The sequence below is a fragment of the Suillus subaureus genome (assembly GCF_016647635.1).
Source record: "Suillus subaureus strain MN1 chromosome Unknown BJ212scaffold_13, whole genome shotgun sequence".
NCBI lineage: Eukaryota > Fungi > Basidiomycota > Agaricomycetes > Boletales > Suillaceae > Suillus > Suillus subaureus.
The window spans coordinates 177,362-198,191 of NW_024538569.1; the positions used below are offsets into that span (position 1 = coordinate 177,362).

At 48.9% G+C, this 20,830-nt stretch overlaps 4 protein-coding genes across 4 annotated transcripts; 2 read left to right on the forward strand and 2 right to left on the reverse strand.

Moving 5' to 3' along the window:
• Window positions 1-149: 149 nt before the first annotated feature.
• Window positions 150-1,912, forward strand: BJ212DRAFT_1499958 (Alpha/beta hydrolase fold-1; the record flags this gene model as incomplete). Its single annotated transcript, XM_041341571.1, has 7 exons — window positions 150-489; window positions 540-666; window positions 723-948; window positions 1,001-1,090; window positions 1,134-1,252; window positions 1,311-1,398; window positions 1,451-1,912. The coding sequence occupies 7 exons, from the start codon at window positions 150-152 to the stop codon at window positions 1,532-1,534; spliced, it is 1,074 nt and encodes a 357-aa protein (XP_041193764.1). The 3' UTR covers window positions 1,535-1,912.
• On the reverse strand, window positions 1,552-8,405 carry BJ212DRAFT_1480095 (ribosome 60S biogenesis N-terminal-domain-containing protein; the record flags this gene model as incomplete). The annotated part of the gene is made up of 17 exons (XM_041340011.1): window positions 1,552-1,991; window positions 2,043-2,286; window positions 2,337-2,753; window positions 2,814-3,437; window positions 3,492-3,628; window positions 3,682-4,600; window positions 4,647-4,774; window positions 4,824-5,158; window positions 5,219-5,441; window positions 5,498-6,193; window positions 6,252-6,943; window positions 6,996-7,297; window positions 7,345-7,589; window positions 7,643-7,712; window positions 7,761-8,018; window positions 8,072-8,217; window positions 8,270-8,405. The coding sequence occupies 17 exons, from the start codon at window positions 8,403-8,405 to the stop codon at window positions 1,552-1,554; spliced, it is 6,012 nt and encodes a 2,003-aa protein (XP_041193765.1).
• A 9,436-nt stretch (window positions 8,406-17,841) lies between these two features.
• BJ212DRAFT_1299078 (uncharacterized protein) lies at window positions 17,842-18,276 on the forward strand (the record flags this gene model as incomplete). The annotated part of the gene is made up of 1 exon (XM_041332789.1): window positions 17,842-18,276. One exon carries the CDS (start codon window positions 17,842-17,844, stop codon window positions 18,274-18,276), a length of 435 nt encoding a protein of 144 aa, XP_041193766.1.
• A 116-nt stretch (window positions 18,277-18,392) lies between these two features.
• BJ212DRAFT_136898 (uncharacterized protein) lies at window positions 18,393-20,501 on the reverse strand. The gene has a single exon (XM_041336205.1). The coding sequence runs from the start codon at window positions 20,478-20,480 to the stop codon at window positions 18,684-18,686; it is 1,797 nt and encodes a 598-aa protein (XP_041193767.1). The 5' UTR covers window positions 20,481-20,501; the 3' UTR covers window positions 18,393-18,683.
• Between the last annotated feature and the right edge of the window lie 329 nt (window positions 20,502-20,830).

Below are 20,830 nucleotides of genomic sequence, written 5' to 3' on the forward strand. Positions count from 1 at the left end.
ACCTGCGCCGTGTTGAATGGCGACCGAAACCATCAAAGGACATGATGCGCCCCTGTGAATATGCTGAGAAGCTGAAACACTTCAACACCTAAATAATACGGCATCCACGTGCTTTCCCCGCCTCCTCAGGTGACTACAACAGTACCAACATGTCGCCCACATCGAACTTGCTGGAATGCGAAACTCTACTTGAACCTGACCAACACTATCCCCTGTACATCGCTGCCAAGAAATATTGGCTACCGGAATTTGAAGCTCACTGGGACGACGAGGAAGCAGTCACACTTGTTTTGCTTCATTCGACCAGCTTTCATAAAGAGACTTGGCAGCCTACCCTGGAACGTATCTTCCAGTGTTCTTCAGCTTATTCCAGAAATTCATCAAGACCGTTGAAGATCAAATGCGCATGGGCAATTGACTGCCCAAACCATGGTGTATCTGCTGCTTTCAATGATGACGCACTTCGTCAGGCACCTTTCTACCGCAACTGTGAGTCCCTTTGATTGCATGATAGTAGACAAGCAGTTGAACTGGCATAGTCGGGTGCCGCAGATATGCAGATGCTGTCCATAGATTTATGTCTGCTGGACCAAAGTTCAGACCCATGTTTGACTTCAGAAGCCAGCGTCTTGTCGGAATAGGTCATTCTCTTGGTGGGGTTGCTATGTTAGCCTCTTATTCTTCACAACATGCGTGCTCTCGATTCACAGGTCTTGTGCTAGGACCATATTGCAGAACCTTGAACCGGCCTTCAAATTTTCATCTGTCATCCTCGTGGAACCCATGCTCAGTCCAAATGCAGAGGCAGTGGAGCCATTACGCCGGTTTCTTATCAAAAATGCATACGAACGAAGAGACGTTTGGCCTTCTCGAGAATACGCGTACCAGAACCTGAAATCAAGAAGGCGATGTAAACGCTGGGACCCACGTATCCTAGATTTGTATATTGTACTGCATCCTCTTATCGTCCTGTTATATTGTCACCCTGATAACCTCGCAGAAATTTGGACTCCGGACTCACCCAGGTGCGCATCACCTGCAAGCACCCTACGATGGTGTCAGCTTAGCATGCTCACGTGATGAAGAGGTGGTAAGCGACCAAGATCCTCCGTGAAATAGTCGACCCTACTGAGCTCCATTTCCAGACGATGTACAGAGAACCAGACGGTGCAACCAAACCAGTGCAGGACTTGGACAAAATTTGCCCACGCATTCCTGTTAGCATCGTGTTTGGAAGCGACAATGAGTACATGTACGCAGTTCCACAAACCCAAGCTTAATCCTTGACGGACGGATATGCGGTGCTGTAGACCCCGCGCAGTGCAGAATGCCCTGATTGATCCGGCTTCTGGCAGGCGTTTTTCCTCTATCACACGGATCGACGGAGCAGGACACCTGGTATGCAGCGCAATCTTTACTCTTCTGACATCAAGTAATCATCTTTCACCAGGTGCCTCAGCATGCACCTAATCAACTCGGAGAACAGATATTCGATATTTTGTCCACTTCTCTCACATTATTTTCTAAGCTATAATTTATCACTATCTACGTTCATTGGACACAGTTGGCTGTCGATGACACAGACACTCGGACAGCTTCCAGTCTTGCCCATTCGCCCATCGGGCTACCATCCTCACCGACGATACCTCTCCACTGTAGTAGCCTGCCTGTCAAGGTATCCCATTTCACGAACTTTTCGTCAAGCGTCATACTGGCTTGCCATAAGTCCTCGACGATACCACCCCACGCACGCAGGGGATCAGGTACTGGTGGTTGGATATGCAACCCATGACCGTGGTATGGCGGCTTAGAAGGGATGGCAGGTCCGTTGACAGAACTAGATTTACTGAAATCTATGCAAGGCTCCAGCTGTTCGAGAATGTTGATTGCGGTCATGAAAACATGCGACAGATGAAGAGCTGAGGTCTGGGATGCTAGACTTAATCGTAGCGTTACGCGAGCGGCTTGTTGTAGGATGGGGAGCGATGGCGCTGCAGGAAAAGAGAATGAGCCTCAAAACGAAGTGAAAACAAGGCCCATACCACTGCAATTCTGTAAAACCAGCGACAAGCATCTACACAGAGCATCTTGCCACTGACCGTTCGTAGCCCGCTGCAGTTTCGCAGTATTGGCTGTGATCAGAATGTTTTCAAGGATCCTTAGCCAAGCAAGGGTGTCTTCGTTGCTTTGTGGCAGTTGTACTTGCATCTCGATCCAGGATAGAAGAGATGACTTCAAAACGAGAGAAGTCGTTGCCTGGGCATTAGAAGTCAGGTTGGCCAGCACCTGTAAAATAAGTTGAATTAAGGATTGACAAGAGTGTTGGCGCCACGGACCTCCAGTACTGCGCGTCGCAACGCTTGATCGCGAACTGAGCTCTGAACAAGACTGGAAAGAAGATCCCATGTATGTCGACGTTTAAGCACCTTCCAATCTTCTGTACTCATCATGCCGTCAGACAGGAACCTAAGGATCCATCCACGCTCTTTCTTCCAGTCATCCGAACTGCCGTAGAGCATGCCATATAGCATTGGGACATCAGTTACGTCAAGTTCTGGGCGCTGAAGAAGGAAGCGCGCCGTGCGTGGGTAGATGAAGTTGGAAGGATAAAACACCCCACGAAGAGCGTGAGATAGAATCAATGATGCAAACGAAGGCAACCGTAAAGGAGGACCATCGGATGAGGGCTTGATAAGGTTCTTCAGGAGGTTAAAAATGTACAGCGCGTGCTGCTTTTCTTGCATATCCGAAAGCTGGCAAGGAGTGAGCATCCCGACGCCTTAGAAAAACGAATAACAAGATAACATACGAACCTCCACAGATTTCCACACCCTTGCCAACAAGCCGAGCGAGGCTTCACGAATCTTTTCATCTTTTGCAGACAAACACCGGATGAGCAAACTGAAAACGTTCGATCGGAACGTTTGCACCCATTCGAGCGACGAAGCTGGAGGATGATGCACAAGCATCTGGGCAACGAACAGAGTCACGAATAGTGGATCGTAAACCTGCTCATCCAGGCCAACTTTCTCGTCCTCCTGTTCGCCTGACATACGTCTCCATATCGGGAATACATGACAGGTTCTCAACATGCGTATAGGATCCATGTTTTGTACTGCATCAAGTTGGCTTGACATAGATATACCAGGGGAAGGTGACCACTTGGCGAGAATAGATGATATGGGTATCAGCTTTTCAGCTTCATATAAACGGAAAATGTTCAACAGATTTCGATCTGAGGCAGAGATGGTCCCGCCATATATGCGCATGAGTGGAATGACATGCGAAGGCTGGCATGTGTTGGCGGGATGGAGTCGAAACAGGGCAGCGATAAAACGGATGATAAGATCTCTTCGAGATGACTCTTCAGAACCACATAGTTTGAAGAACTGAGGGTGTTGAAGTATATTCTGCAGAGCTCGATTTACGACGACGGGCTGAAAACATCCATATTGAGCCTGAAGCTGCATGAGATGACAAGATAGGATTACCTTGAGAGGGGAGCACTGCAGTAATGCAATACCAATATCGAGTGCAACAGTATCAGTAAGTCGGTTTTGAATGATAGTCGTCAATAGAGGCTCCACAAAGTATGCCTTTGCCTTGAATCCTTTCTTGACGATTTTCGCTGCGAACATAATTTAGCCATGATACATGAAAAGTCTGTCCAATCCGACGCACTTAATTGGGTTAGAATCAGTCGGTCCTCTTCATCTTCTCCTTCTGGGCCAGAGAAATGGCGCACAGCCCATTGCAGTCCACGCTCAGCTAATTCTGTCACGAGATCGGCCAGCGGGGAAAATGATTGCAAGCGCGAGGCAATGCACACGCTTTCGAGGACGAATTGGTCGACAGAAAGGCGTTGCATATTCTTTTGTAGCAAGCTGGCGAGCTGTTGTTTACGAGCTGCATCTGCCTTGATTAAGATGCAGATGCAGCGGATGGACAACTGTCTCAGGTCCTCAGGGCGACGACGCTGAGGCAGCATACGATCAAAGAACGCAGTCATAACGGTATCATGAAACAAATCGATGGGGTCACCACCCAGGGAATCCAAAACAGCATGCACTGCTGATAGCAGAGGCTCAAACGGAATGGTCGTCCAAGCTCCCGAGTTGAACCACGTGACAAACTCCTTTGCAACACCGGATTGAGCATAAACTAGCCCGGACACAATACGTGACGTAGATTCTGTCCAAATCGCCTTTTGAAATAGCCTCGAGACGAAATCGGTGGGCAGTATGCCCAGCTGTGAACTTCCAGAAGTTGGCAGGTATCGAGGTGTTGAGGAAAAGTCCAATGTCTTCGCTCGTGAAGGCCGACCGTCGTGGCATGGAGGAAGATGTGAAGTCACTGCAACAGCGATCATTTCTTCGAGCACCTCGGAGTCAGGCAACACCCGATATAACGTGAGGAGCTGCGAGATAGGGATTCTCGAACTAACGCATGTGAAAGAACCCCTCAGGGTATCGAGGGCAAACTCCAGAACCTCCAGCACAGATGGAGTGAGAGCAGCATCATTGGCATCACACGCTTGATCAATGATGTTTAGAAGGTTGTTTGGGTCTGCATAACGTAGCCACAACTTGATGCAACGTCCCTGGAGAAACATTAGCAACGTAAATACTCACACATGATTATCGTACCGTCTGCAGTCGTCCTGACTGAATCGATGCCCTAAAGCACTCCGTCCAATATGTACAAATCAAGGATACCATTGTCCTATCATCCTCACTGCTGGGGTCAAGGGAAACATCGAGAAACGCACACAGAGCTGCTTGAACAATTAATGAAAGAGCACAAAGTGGCATTGAGAACATTACCTTCTTGCACAGTATCAGGAAGTTCTTCAGACATACTCATGCCATGGATAGATGGCGCCCTCAACAGGACATACTCCTTCAGCCGAGCGCCATCTTCCTTTGAAAGTTCGCCAAGCCCCTTCCGCATAATCGCCGACAGCAAAAGCAGTAAATTGGACACAAGAGATTCCCGTTCCATGCTCAAGCAGATATCATGTGCGATGAGGCAAACAGCATGCTCAACCTGAACCCGCGTTGGTGGTCTGAGAAACAGACACTCCAGCATTGTTTCACGACATTGCTTGTTTGCGATGTCAGCTTCAGAGCTTTGCATGAACATCCAATCAAAGGAAAGGCTGTATAAAGCATTCAGCATTCACAACGACACAGGAATCAAGGGAAGGCAGGTGGCATACACTTGGAGGGGCTGCTTTGAGGCAACCTTGAGATCGCCGCCTTCCCACATCAGCGAATCTGCGGGATGAAGGTTCTCGAATAGGTCTTTGAGAGCAGGAGGATGGAAGCGTTCGACCACGGCCACAAGTCGGACGATATCTTGGGACTGAAGTGTGAGTTCTACGAAGCGCAACCAGTCAACGAGTTCGTATGCATTGTGAATGCGTGCATTCGAGCTTTCAGCTAGAAATATGCAATCAATTTCCGTCAGATTGAAAAAAAATAAACGCTGCACACACGCAAAGGTACTCCTTCAATTTTCGTCAAGAAGTCTCCGACCTCTGAGCTTGCGCGATGCTCTGAGTATCTACGCACATCCTGGAAATGACTGAAACACTTGTGCATGATCGACACTTCACGCCGGATCGCAGCGGTAACGCAAGCATACTGGGAGAACAAGTTCTCGGACATCGCAGCATCATCCACTTTCCCAGAGAATATACGCAAAAATATCAAGTCTCTCTGCTCGCCCGCCAGCTTGAACACGAGCCTTCTCACAAACCCAGTAATGGCAAGTGCATCCGACGGGGTGAGCAAATTTCCCGCTAGTTTTGCAGTAAATTGTTCAAGCACAGTCATGAACAACGGACTCGGCGCATCGACTGCTGAGTTCTCCATGGGTAGAAGATCCCTAAGAGCCTCCAAGTATCGATATGGTGTTTTTATACATCGCTGCGCGCAGTTGTCCAGAAAGGTTGCGACACCGTCAGGTTCATCGGTCAGGGCGGCGCCATCTGGGGCTTGGCAGCCCCTTCCGCGGCAAGTTGTTGGAAGGGAATCGAGCCACATGTCCACCTCGTCCGGGTGTTCTTGGAAAAGGATGCTTTCAGCAAGCGTTTTCCTGAGCAATGAGCGTAGGGTGTTCCGGACTGCTCTTGTGGGGGTAGCGCAAAGGATCTTCAGCAGAGCATGAAGGTAAGTGTTAGAAGAGTTTGCTGTGATCGAAAGTTAGTTAGCACTCGAAGCCAACATTAGACTTCGAAGCATACTGACCAACTTTCCCAGACCAAGTAAATTGGTCACTCTCTTGTAACAATCGGAGTACATGTAGCTGCTTCAAGTCATGCAGACCACACACGTTCCCAGCTTCCCTTACAGTATCCTGGGACGCATCCACAAGACCCTGCAACAACTTCCCTACATCGAACCTCGCCTCTGCAACCATCTGAGGGAAACACAGATGATACAACCAAAGCAATCTCTGAGCGCTCTCCCCAAGTAAAGCTAGTTTCACCTCTTTGGCATCTACCTTCATTTGCGAGAACGCCACCACTACCTGGAATTCTGGCACCCTTCTCCGAGCTTCTCGTTCAACCTCTCGACGCCGACGTGTCCATTGCCCACTTTCGTCTTCCTCAAGTGCAGATTCAACATCTTGGAATGCACGAAAGACACAGGAGAGCTTGGTCAAGCACCTGGCTAGCGCAAGCGCTGTACAATGTTGCACGAGGTGGGACGTAGACTGCAGTCCTTTGGAGAAATACATCTTAGTACTGACAGAAGGAAGGATGCTCTCGAGGATTGCTGAGAGCGGTGGTGGATCGGGTTGATAAATATTGTTCCCAGGGATGAGGAACGATGAGACTGGTACAGGTTGGGAAATGACAAGTCCAAAGAATGCGACATTGGCTATCCATTTCGACGATAGACGGGGTTCCATTGTCAGTCCTACAGCAGGCCAGCATCTAGAATAGTAAACATTAACAGGGATCTTTCAATGTTAGCGACGCTGCATACCCAGCGACCAACTCCGGACATGCCACCAGAATTTTCAATGCAAGTTCCTGCTGCCTGGCGTCTTCATTAACCTTGAGGCTTTTCAGAATGTTGCTCAAGATCTTGTTATATATTTTCCCACCCTTCTTGGGCTCGTCGACGACATCAACATCAGTATCACGAGGGTACCATCCCCTATCTCTGAAACAAATGCCCAGTCCTGGTCGTGTACAGATGGCGAGGAGAAAATGGTGCACAAGATCTGCCGGGATGTGATCACCATCCGCGTTTTCAGCAACGGGGCGCTCGTACAATTTCAGGAGCTATCCCATACATTAATTACTTCCTTTCTATGTCAAGAATCACTCACATGTCCAATTGTAACTTCGGAGAAAAGTCCAATTTTCATGGTCCGTTTCACTTTTGGATCAGACCACAGCCCAACCCAACACACTTCAAGGACTTTCCGAACGACCAGATACGAATCTTGAGAAAGGCCTTTGAAGATAGACAGGAATATGTCTCTCTGTTGCTCGAGGAAAGTTGTTTTCACCAGTGAGGAAGTTTCGGGGTCAATGAAGGAGAGAATAAAGAAGACGTAATAAGTGCGGATATCTGGTTGATGAGATTCAGACAGGCCAAGGTCTACAGATGTTGTGGGGACATACCAGGTCTTGCGAGTACATCCTCTGCGTCTCCTTTCCCTTTTCTCCTCATATGCGATACTTTTGCCAACGTCTAAAGCTATTGAGTTTCGGATCTGCCATCGTATGGAAGCCGACGCACCTTCGTGTCCCATGGAAACGCTTCAAAAAGTGACTTCCGTTCCCTCCCACCTCCGAAGTGAGAGATAGCATTCAACAGTTTCAATGAAACGAGAATAAGCTCGTTAGAACCAGAGATATAAGATGTAATTTTGCGCATCCATTTTGGCGACAAGAGCGTTTTGATAATTGGAATGCCGTGCGAGTGGTATGGGAAATGAGAGGACAGCAGAGTAAGGATCGAGGATAGCAGAGACACGAGGAGTGATAGACTGGACGACTTATGCATTGCAACGTCAAAACACTGAGAGATAAAAATTAGAATGCACGCACTTGATTCGTCCCCTCCCATATCTCAAAAATATCATGAGCACCTGGCGAACTCTCCATCCACTGCACGACAAGCGCAAGTCTTTCATCTTGAGGAGCAATGGTCTCTCCTGAATTGATGGACAAAGTCGAGCGCAATGCAGATAAGGCTATATAACTGGGTAAATATCCTTTGCAGTGATGATCATAAAGCTTATGCACCTTCTATTTGAGCATTTTGGTCTTGATTCTGCAGAGCGTGTCTGACATCGATCGCATTCGAGAATTTATACGACCTCCGTGAGGTTTGCTCAGGTTTTGCGCGTTTATGAGGGCGCTCCGATTTCCTTTGAGGCATACTATGCTCCTTGGGTCAATAACTCGAGTCCATATGTACCTAAGAAGGCGCGCGGAATCATGAATTTTACTCAGGTCACGTGATTATGATCAGAGATTCGGGATTTTGCCCCTCGGGGACGCTGACATTCGTGATCCCTTGGATGTACGTTCTTCTCTATATCCTTCCCACTTGACTCGCCAGTCTTCTTGCAGCTCCCTGCTGCATTGCCCCTACCTTCTAACCACTCTCCCTCACCGTAAGCCATTACCTGCACACAGAGAACGTGGGTGTCAACGGCCGCCATCGCATTTTCAGCTAAGCATCAATTTCAATCTCGACTACCCACCAACCAATCATCTACTACAACCTTTACAGCCCGCCTACTGCATTGCCGCCAATTTTCGACGTTCGTCTTGCCCCCGGTCAACTGGCATACCCGGTTCATTTTTCTCGCCGTTGTCCAGGTCTCACACATCCATTTGCAGCACATCCATGCTGACGACGACTTGATTCGTGATGAAGATCATGTTCCTCGGCCATCTAATTCACAACCGATAGCTACAGGGCAGCTCATGGCTGCAGAGCGTGGAAGTGGTCGGTCGTGTCATTGCTCGTAGATCAGCTTCAAGGACATTCTGTGGCGTCAGATTCAGTCTTGGATTATGAATATAAATAACACCCAAAATGCATACCGCTACAATATCTCCAGCGTCCTGACCATGTCTGGAATATAAGAAAGGTTTTTGACTTGTGCAATAATATCATTATCTGACGCGATTCTCTTGTATTCTCCGCTGCGCTGCTGCGCAAGTAATAATGCGTTAAAAGGCTGCTTAAGGTGAGCAGCCAATCGCAACGCTCGACCGCTCAGTTCTGGATCAACCGACTCCTGAGCTTCAGGGAACTTGCCAAGCGGATACAATGATGGAGACCCAGGTGCAGACCAATAGTCTTCACTTTCCGTGTCGTCAGCAACGTCAGGCAGCTCTGCTAAGCTAGACGACTCCGCGAAGTCAGGAAGTTCGAGGAGATAACGATTCCACGGACGAACGAGCAAGAACGTCTGCATAGTGGGTCGTGCTGACGAGAACTGAATTAGCTTGTCCTGCGTAGTGATTGACAGGTCGTGAAGCCCGTCGGCCTTGACTTTATATATCTCCTGGTCTTGAACGCGACTCCGTTTGACTGCTGTGGCACGAAATGCGATGCAAGGCAGATGCAGCCTGCAGTTCCCGAAACGAGGCGCGCTCAAGTTGTCAAGCAGGGTGTAAAGTTTCAGAACCGAATCTACGGCCATAGCACGTCGGAGCGAGGAGATTGACCTCTGAATGCCATCTTCGGACAAGGGGGGCGAACTGCGTGGTGGAGTGCTGTATGATATGACATCGGCTGGCAGACAACTATTAAATTCGGATGATTGTCCCACCCAGTCCAGGGCACTGATGTCACCCGACCGAGCTACGACCTCCTGCAAGAGCCTCCCAAGCGCGTTTTGCTTCTTCTCGCCATAGACGACAGGCAGGTTGATACCAAAGATACCAAACAATGAGTATGCGATATCTTCCTGTAGCGTGGTGATACGAGTCGACATCCATTGGAGCTTCTCCCGGGCGTCTCTCATCCCCGGACGGAAGACGACAAGGGCCTGTGCATCTATGCCCATCGCATCTCCCATCTCCTGCATAATTGCACTGGAGTCCTTGTGGTTGGGAGAGCAATTGCCGAGATATAAAGTCCAATCGTTTTGATAAAAGAGGACGATTTTGGGGGCTAGAAATTCTTGAATTGTCCATCCTCGCGTGTTCCAAGCACTACGTGCGAGTGCACCAGGCTGCGACGAAGGTGGCACATCCGATAGGTAGATGATTGTAAGTGCTGAGTAGCGATACCAGATAAACATGGAGTTGATCGAATGTTGGACCTCGACATTGTTAGTCTTGTCAATGCAGCACGTATCGATCCATGCCCAGCGGTGTCCCATATCACGAGCAGTTTTACAGAATGACTGCAACTTCACGATGCCGTCAACTGGATCCAAGTTGTACACGCTCTTGTCCTGAATGTCGTGCAGCAGTGTCTCCTTCGTTCCCCACCTATGTGATAGCATGACGTAACCAAAGTGCTTCACTACCGCATCTTCGATATCCTCTATCCGGAGCTCTCCATGCATCATTGTGAACAACAGAAGTTTCTTGTACTCCACGCTCGACTCGAAGGTATCCATCTGTGCCTCTCTATCACACAAATGACCAGTGGATGTGTCAATCAGACGAAGTGGAGTGTGCTCAAGTTGGTCATTGATAATTTTTCCAATAGCAGCCCGTGCTTTGGATGGACTGGTATACTGCCTGCGCAGCGCTGAGGAAAGACTTAATCACCTGGAGACATATGTTTTTCATGGCCTACCTCGTAGCTGTGGGTCGGCAGAGTTATCCAACTTGGAGAGCATGACTTTAAAGGCCTCGAAGGCTTCGTGATATTGTTGCGCGTTATAAAGCGCCGCATGCTTCAACTGGTACCCGAGGTAAGAGGAAGGGCTGAGTTCGATGACCTGGGTATAACCAGTGTGAGGTTCAGTACAGGATAATAGTTGCAATCGTACCCGTTGCGCATCGAGGAGTGCGTCCGCCCATAGCATTTTTTCTAATTTTGCCTTACCACGCTTTGCAAAGATTTCATACGTTGCAGAATCCAGGTTAATCGCCGCCGAGTACAGCTCAATAGCCTTGTTGTAATCGCCCACAGCCAGCGCAGCGTCTCCACTCGCAGCAAGGACAGCATCTCCATTGGCAGCATATACCGCGCTGCAACGTTGCTTGAAAGCTATGTTTAACTGCGGGTGAGAATTGTAGTCTGGGGGCGTTACTGAAGACTTGCCTGTGGACCAATCAAGGCAGCTAGCCTTTGTAGCTTCGTCACACATATCCATCATATATCGATATGATTCGTGAGCTTCTCGAAGCCTATGTGCACGAAGGAGTCCATCGCACCGTTTCTGGTTTGCAATTTTCCACAATGACCTGAGGTCCCATCCGAAGAGCTGTATAAACCGCGCATATAAGCATGAAAAGCATTTTCGGTTAAATCACATGAACACACCACGATAAAATCATCATAACCAGAATGAATAGCTGACTGAGAGGTTGAAGCAATTGCGTTGACAACAGCAGTGAAGTGGTCAGCATCTTTGTTGTCATGAGCGCCGTCCAAGGCGTCTATTCGTAGACACGCCTAATATGCATAAGTTCAGTGTCAACGGCCGCGAGTTTTAAGAGTCCACAATGCTCACTTCCACGATATGACAGGCAAGAGGGTCTACCTCGGGACAAGTATTAACCAGCTCTTGAATGCGTTGGATTGCGTCCTCGTGTTGATTTGCATCGAAACAAGCGATGGCCTGAAAACCTTAATGAAACAAGGTATAGGCAGAAAAACATTGTCATACCTTAATCAAGAGAAGATGATGAATGGTCTTTGGGTCTTCTTTCGTGAACATGAACGCGAGATCAAACGCTTTCATCGCGTTTCGGGTCTCCATTTTCCCGCAGTAAGCAATACCCTTGGAGATGCACCCAGTGAAGGAGGGTTGAATACCGACGGACTAGTCCCCATTGAAGTGATTTAGCCCTGGGCGCCACGATGAGGTAGTGTATCTCACCTTGAGTGCATCACTTAGTGCTTGGTCCCAGTCAAATTTTCGCGCCCTAACAAGTGAGCGATTGGCATAGGCAATGTGGTTGTTGTCATCGATATCAATACGTTGTGTTAGCAGCGCTTCAGCGGTATCCCAGTCACAATTTACGCATGCATTGCGGATTGTTGAATCGATGTCGAGGATCTATAGGAAGTATGATCATTGCATTGCCAATAGGGAAGGGTGGAAACGTGCCTTGGAACCAGGCAAATCGTCCTCCAGCACTACCCACTCTGAGATCATTCGATCTTTCCCTGCGCTGAGGACGTGCTTGCCATCCATGGAGAAAGTTACAGAGTCCACCTCATCAAAGTGCTTGAACGAGGCGATGGTTCGTTGATCTGAGAGACGCCAGAGGTAGACATGGTGATCATGCGATGCGGTGGCCACAAAGGTACCAGTGGAGTCCACTGCAATAGCGGTCACCAATCCAGTGTGTCTCTTCCACGGATCACCGAACTGCTCCCACGTTGATGTGTCCCACTCCCGTACGGTAGGATCTGTAGCGGAGCCCGCTGAAAGCAACCGTGTGCCATCGGGCGTCCACGTAAGTGAGCAATTCCGTGATGAATCGAACGCAGAGTGAGCCTTGAATTTTGCGATGCATTCCCTCCCGCTTGGAGTCCATATTTGAATATTCTTGTCTGTCGCGATGGCAAGAAGTTCACCAGACGGGGAATGCCGAACGCAGTGGACTGATGCACCACAATTAATTTTTCCTTGCGGCTTCCATGTTTCTGTGCTCCAAAGTCTCGTCGTTTTGTCCCCTGAACCACTGGCCAGCGCTCCACCCGGAGAAAAGTCAAGCGAACTGATCCATGCAGAGTGGACATCCGAGTCGATAGCAAGGGGTTCGGGTAGAGGAAAGCTAAATGAGCTAGAGCGTGCAGGGTGGACGTCGATATCAGATAGAAATTCGCCGGCGTTGCCGTCCCACAAGATGATTTTTCCGTTAGCATCACCGCTTGCTATCAATCGCCCGTCTCTTGATACCGCTACCGCGCCCACCCAGGTTTGATGTCCCTCCATTTTCTTCAACACAACACCATTCGTCAAGTCCCACAGACAAAGTGTATTATCTCCCAAGCCGGCCACCATAAGTTGTCTATCGGGGAAGACTGCAACTGCAGATACGGCGCATTCACGTACTTCAAAAGCTCGCACGGGTGTGCTGATCATAATGATGGGCTGCGCTGCTTCCGCCATTGAGTCAGAGGTTGATGGTGTTGAACACGGTGGAGGTCTTGCTGCAAGTAGGGATTGTAGGTGTTTTGCTGCAAAGGGCTGTGTGCTACTATTTTTGTATTATGTCACAGCGCCAATCTGTCACCTCGTGATGTTGGCATGGTAGGGAGAATACAAGAGAATCCCGTCTGATCATGATATCATAGTTCGAGTTAAAGACGTTCGCGACATGATGAACATCGAGACGTTAGAGATATCATGTAGCCAAAGGTTTGAAACGAGGACTGTTCATTTGCACCTTGTGTTAGTGATTTATTTACGGCGTACTATTCGGGCGGTGATCACATGTTGGTATCAAGGGGCAGGATCACTAGCTGTGCGGGCACTGCGAGGAGGTTGCTTGATTTCTGTTATCACGTAACATATACTGGTGGGAAGGAGTAGGCGAAATGTAAGTCCTAGCAAGGGATAGGCACTTAGTAGAGGCCTCCGCGAAATCGATCAGAGAAAACGTGCATGATTGAGAAACGAGACAGATATGATGAATCTGACTGAAGTCGACCCATGCAATTGTGCTTGAGCCATATCTTAGGCGTTTGATATGACACGAGAGTGACGAGACGAACTAGCGCTGTGAAAAAAAGATAAAAATGGTGAGTACTGTTGACCTGTTCGACCTGGGGCGGGGCGCCAATAATCCCCAGAACAAGTCCACCGTCGACCTCCAACCGAATGGCAGATTCCGATATGGCGCAGCCCATCATCCAAACGAAACTGCCGGTTCGAAAGTTTGCGGCTCGTGGACACACCGTATATGCAATCGCAGTCTTTCCTGATGGCCGACGTATGGTGACGGGCTTGGGAGATAATAGACTTCTTCTGTGGGACTTGAAAGGCGATGATGTAGCGCCGAAGAAAATGGAAGGTCATAGCAGTTGGGTGTGGACAGTTGCGATATCACGAAACGGAAGATTCATAGCAAGCGGAGATCACAACGGAGAGCTCATCATCTGGAACGGCAGCACTGGTGAACCGGTCAAAGCCATAAAAGCTCACTCTGCAGCAATTTACTCGGTGGACTTTTCTCCAGACAGCGAAGTACTGGCAACTGGTTCGATGGACAAAATGACAAAGTTATGGAGCACGCAATCGTGGAAACAGCAAGGAATTCCAATCAGTTGTGGTCATTATGTCCATTGCATTCGGTACTCACCGTCTGGAGAACACATTGCCATAGCGACATCTGGCAATATTCAAGTATGGAGTCCAAGGAGAGAACAAATAAAATCCTTGAAGGCTCACACTGAGTTCAATTCAGCATGGAATTGCTCACTTGCGTGGACGCCTGATGGCAAAAGGTTGCTCTCAGCGGGGTCCAATCCAGATCCCACAATACGGAGGTGGGATACATCAACGTGGGAACAGGTCGGTAGTCCTTGCAGGAGCGATACTACTAAGGGCATCAACACTCTTACTGTGAACCCCACTGGAACCCTCGTCGCTTTCACTTCTCATGACCACTATGTCCGCCTCTGGCGGCTCTCGGATCGACGAATCATCGCCTCATTCAAGCACTCCCACACAGTGTGCTGTGTCATATTCTCCACGGATGGCAAGCACATCCTCACCGGAGGTCTTGATAAGAAGATTTCACAGTGGGCAGTACCCTCGCTTGATTCCAAGGCATGTTTCCGCCGTTTACTCCTTGTAATTTACTGATGCATACTTCCTGCAGATCACCGATGTCGATTCAACAATCCGCAAGGCATGCATAACTGGGGACTGGAATGCCGCTGAAGCGCTGCTAGAACAACAAATAATCGCTGACAGTGACCACGGCGTCAACAACACCTATGCCAATCTCTCATTAGTTAAGGCGCGAAAACTTGACTGGGATGGTGCACTCCATGATGCACTCAAGGTGAGATAATATTGGACACCCATGATATACTGGAATGCTAACTGTGATGGTAACTTAGTCTGTCACGATTCAGCCCTCCTTGACAGGCTATATCTCCGAGGGCATCGCTCTATGTGGGAAAGGGCAGATCCAGGGTGCAATAGAAGCATTTGACCTTGCGGCCATGTTCACGGATGGACAATCGAAGACCATTCTTCTCTTAATAAAGGCAGGTCAAATTTTTCTTCCATATTCCCTGATTCATCACGTTCTCAGGCCATTGCATTGTTCAATGCAGAGCAACATTCTAAGGCAACCCCACACGTCCACCAGCCACCTGATGCTTCTCTTGATGGTGATACTCTTGCTTATAGTGCCATGGAAGTGAGTATCATGGAGTTGATTCAGCACAATTCTCGGTCGATACTGATTCAGGACCTCGCACAATAGGTTTATCTCGATAGCTTAGGCGACGTGCGTCGCAACGGAGGTGCTGGTGATTTCGCCGTTGCTATCAATGCCATTACTGGCTCATCTGAATCCGCAATTTGTTCTGCCATTTCTTCAGGATATGAAGATTTTGCCGTGGTACGTGAATATGGTTTAATTAAAAATGTCATTTTTGCCCAACTCCGCGATCTGTACAGCTCTTCGGATGGGACCTCAAGTCAGTGTGGCAGATTGCAAACCAGAAACGTTGCGATGCACTCCGGCAGTCAGGTGGAATTAGAGAAGCCCTCGAATCGTATCGATATATGATGGATATGAGTGACGAAACTACGAAGGCTAACTGCCTTGCGTGGTCCACTAGTAAGTCTTCATCAATGTTATCGGGCCCAGTTCTTACCTCCATTTTCACTCAGCATTCGAGCAAGCCTGCAGGGACCATTATGCTGCCAAAGGATTTGCTGACATTGCTGCAAGTGGAGATGCCGCGTTCGATGCTCGCAACTACGACGAGGCTATCGAGCTATACTCGGCGGCAATCAACCTGGATTCAGCCAGCGACACTATCTTCACAAATCGCAGTAAGGCGAAATCAGAACAAAGGTTATGGGAAGATGCACTTCTCGATGCGCAAAAGGTGTGGTGACATCTGCAGTTGCGTGGTGAATGCTCATTCCGGTGATATGTAGGTTGTCCAACAGAGCCCTTTGTCTTATATTGGATACCAGGCGAAGCATGCAGTGCTTCTTGCCGCACAACGCTATGATGAAGCTATCGAAGCCTTCCAAGCCATGCTGTTCAGGTTGAATACTTCTCCCGACATACGACAACAAGGTAGGCCTTGAAAAACATAAACCTCCAGATGCTTGACCCTTTATCCAGAGCTGCGCCAGCAGTATGTTTCTCATCTCCACGCAGAAAAGGTTATTCAAAAAGTCATTCATGATCATATGGAAAACATCCCGACTCGTCTACTTGACACCTCCACTGGCCGCTTATATGATCAAGAGGCACAGACGATTGCCTTCAAAGCGAGCACGGAGTACAAAAAACTTTTGTCGTCATCGACGAAGCGCGCGGACCTTCAAACAGAACGCATCCGAAAAGTGGTGGCGAAGTACTTCGCTTACGTCATGCTATCACATAGGTGGGAAGGGAAGGAGCCGCTGCTGCACAACATCCAGGGCAAGAGCGTGTACGAGTTGAATTCACTCCACGGCATCGGGAAGTTGCAGCGATTCTGTGAAACTGCTCGTGATAGTGGGTACCGCTGGGCGTGGAGTGACACGTGCTGCATAGACAAGCAAGATATTAAGGAGCTCCCAACATCCATCACCTCCATGTTTCGCTGGTACCAACGCTCTGCTCTCACGATTGTTTACTTGTCAGATATCGCGCTTTCTGGCGCACTCGCCGAGAGCGCTTGGATTACGCGAGGATGGACACTTCAAGAATTCCTGGCTCCTAACATTATTCTCTTCTACCGAAACGATTGGACCCCGTATCTCGACCATCACTCTGGCAACCATAAGGAGTTTATCATGCAGGAGTTGAAGGATGTCACGGGCATAGATTCACGGTTCTACGCCACCTTCCGTCCTGGGATAAAAGACCCCCGTAAGAAACTCGAATGGGCATCAAAACGTGTCACCAAGGAGCCAGAAGACGTCGCATACTCATTATTCGGCATCTTCGGCGTCTACCTACCCGTAATCTATGGTGAGGGCAGACAGAATGCGGTCGGGCGGCTCTTGGAGAAGATTGTTGCTCAGTCGCGCGACATCAGCGTCCTTGATTGGGTTGGCAAATCATCCGAATACAACAGCTGTCTGCCAGCAGATCTCACGCCGTACGGAGATTCCTTGCTGCCATCTTTGTCTAAAGATGATATTCAGGCATCATTTTCGTCGTTGTCAGTTGCTGAGGCTGAGGGGATGGCTTTACAATTGTATAACAAGCTTAACGGCATGAGCCCCCCTGGTTTCTCGCACGGGCGGTTACATCTGCCTTGCATCGTGTTCGAAGTCACCAAATTTAAACGGAGGGGCGATCAAGATCAGGGGATGTATTTCTATGACGTAGAGGCGAAGGGGCTTTGTGACTTGCTCATCACCACGGGAAAAAAGCTGTTTTCACGAACAAAATCCACTACACAGAAATTCTTGCTTGTCCGCCTCTTGGACCGTCGTCTCCTCGAGCTGCCTGACTTTCTGGACGACACGGAGAGCATGGACGATTCATCCACTCCCTCATCCCCATCAGATTCGTATGGCGGGTTCACTGGAGAGCAGGAGTCGGTTTATTCGGAATTGAGCGAGAAAGTGACTGCTCGCCTCAAACAGCCGTTCGCCGAACTGTCTAGCTTGGCAGAGCTGTCTGACACGGAGAGCGAGGAAAGTTATTCGTCTGCGCTCGAGTCTCCAACACAGCATTCGCATGACGGGTTCCCTGGAGAGCAGGAGTCGGTTGATTCAGAATTGAGCGAGAAAGCGTTACGATTGATTGCTCACCTCAAACAGCCATTCAGGGCATTTTTGTTAGCGCAGAAATATGGCGAAGAATACACGAGAATCATGTCAGATCGTGATATCATTGCACAAGTCAAAAACACAACTTCTGTTCGCGACATGATGCATTGTGTCAGGACAGTAGAGGTCGTGTAGCTTTGACGAACAGGAATTGAGATGTCCTTTCCTTGTACGTTGACATTTCGAATTACTGCTTTGATTGCCTTGAATCTACCTCAGCCCTCAGAAAAACTAAGAAAATAGTGTCTTATGTTCCCTGGCCGCCTTAGTGCTATTTTCGAGTAATTTAAGGAATCCAGTGATTTCCTGATGCCTATGCATTGCACCTTCTATTTGAGCATTCTGGTCTTGGTTCTACAGAGCGCGTCTGACATCGATCGCATCCGAGAATTTATACGCCTTCCACGAGGTTTGCTAGGTTTTGCGCGTTTATGAGGGCGCTCCGATTTCCTTTGAAACTATACTCCTTGGGCCAATAACTCGAGTCCACACCCAAGAAGACGCGCCAAGTCCTGAATTTTACTTAAATCACGTGATTATGATCATTCAGATATCGAGATTCGGGAGGTTCTACGTCCTTGCATTGACTGAACGGTGTTTTTCTTAACCATCCTTCTAACCCTCGAAGCAGAGAACGGCAACGACCCCCTCTGAGCTCCGATATATCCTCTCCGCTTTCGCTTTGTTCCTGGTCGTGACTCTGGAGGAAGCTCAAAGCCGCGCCACATCTCCTCTTTTGCGCTCGACAAAATGGGACCAACTACCACTTTCCAATCCCAGCCCTCCCTTTTACCCCCCGCAGCTTTCTTAAAAAGGTTTACAAACGTCATTTTTCTCAACAGTCTCACGAGCGGTGCGAGCGAAAGTTCTTGGAATGGTGAAAGAGGCGTAGCTCCCATGAGCATGTCGACAGTGGGGACGGCAGATGTGGGCAATCGCTTGCGAACTGCGTGAGCTGTCTCAGACCTGGACGAAGTAGTTGGCTCCCCAAGAGTAAGGAGGTGTGTGACTGTTTCAGGGCCAACGCAGGCGGGACCAGATAATTCCACCACAGGTTCTCCATGTTGAATCCTCCGCTCTAGCACGTCGATGTCTGGAGGCTCCCGAGGTCTCATGTGCGTGATGAAATCTGCGAAGCGGTACTGGTCAGCCCTGCAGCTATGTCCCAGCTCCTGCTTGATTCGTAATACAAGACTTGTGACGACGATCAAATATGTCTGTAAGTTCGGCTGGAACCCCAAACGGTCGAATGCGCGAAGCGTCATGAGAGCAGCGGGGTAATCCTCGAGAGTCATAAACGTCCGCAGTGCGAGGTGTAGGCATGAAACTGAAACTATGTTAGAATGTGCCAGGGGAGCATTCCTGGTACGCAGAAGATGGCACTGGACCATATCCCGAAATAACTGGCGGGGAGGGACAGCATTGTCCAGGCGCTTATGTTTCCGTGAACGTTTATGAGCCAAAAATTTGGATACATGGAATAGCTTCTTGAAAGTGAGGTCGCTGGGTAAGAGGGAAGCAGAACGGTTGACCATGATTGCGTGATAAAGCCCAAAGGCCTCGGTGTATTCTCGACGAGCGAGGCTGGAGCGGATAAGCGCGTTGAAAACTGATATATCAGGCGCGACACCCTCTGAGCGCATGCGGTACAGTGTGGCCTGAACGGCTGCAGAGTTTTCGGGTTGAATTTCTTGCAATGTCTCCAGTATACCCGCGTAAGGTGCCGCACCAGGGGCAACGCCCTGCGCCATGCAGTCGCCCTCATACTTCTTGAGCCAACGTTCTGCAGTGCTCATTTGCCCCGCACGCATGCACGCCGTTACCATGACGCTAACCATATTCCCGGACGCAGAGAGATCAACGTTGCGAATAGTAACGAAAGCATCGGCCATATCATCCAGGATTTCAGTCATAGCTGTTACAATATCACGACTGGGCAAGAACTGCTCTTGGAGCATCCTCTTGTAAACTGAGATAGAGAGCTTGAAAAGGTCCCTTTCAAGCAAGAAACGGATGAGTCGGTTAAACATGGTCGAGCGGTATACATTGTGGAATTTTGCCACGGAAATCTTGTCATGGATATGGGTCTCTACATCGTCAGGACCTTTTGCAAGAATGCGACTATCTATAGAGCGCAGAAGACCATTAACGCGGGATCGAAACACGCATCGAGTGGGGTCCTGGATGTTGCTTGAATTGCTGTCTCGTGTTTTATTGTGTGAGTCCGTCTGGTTTTGAGGGCTCGGGATAAGAGAACATGAGGTGGAACAAAAAAATGAAGTGAGTCTTTGTGGGGCAAAATGTAGCTTCAGGACGCGACGAAAGCTGGATTGAAGCATGAAGAAGCCAATCAATTGAAAGAGTCTCCTTTTCGCAAAAGCGTGACACAACGACGCGTGACAGTCACATTTCAAAACCACTGCAACTTGAGGCGCAAACTTCAGCTTTAAGCTTTGATCAAGACAAGCCCACTGCGTAGCCATACTGCACCTCCAGATCTGCACCTACTGGAGGTTGATTACTATTTTACTTTGGAACAGTTTTCTTTTGTTTCAATACCTACGGTTCTTTGAACCATCTGCAACGTGCCATGCACGCACGTCGCACTGGCAGACCTGATGCTATCTTCGCAGGCAGGATATATTGAATTTCCTTGTACAAGAGGAGCCGCGCAGCGCAGTGGCAATCA

Coding starts and splice junctions, on each gene's coding strand:
- BJ212DRAFT_136898 (XM_041336205.1), bottom strand. CDS start 20,480: ATGCTTCAATCCAGCTTTCGTCGCGTCCTGAAGCTACATTTTGCCCCA.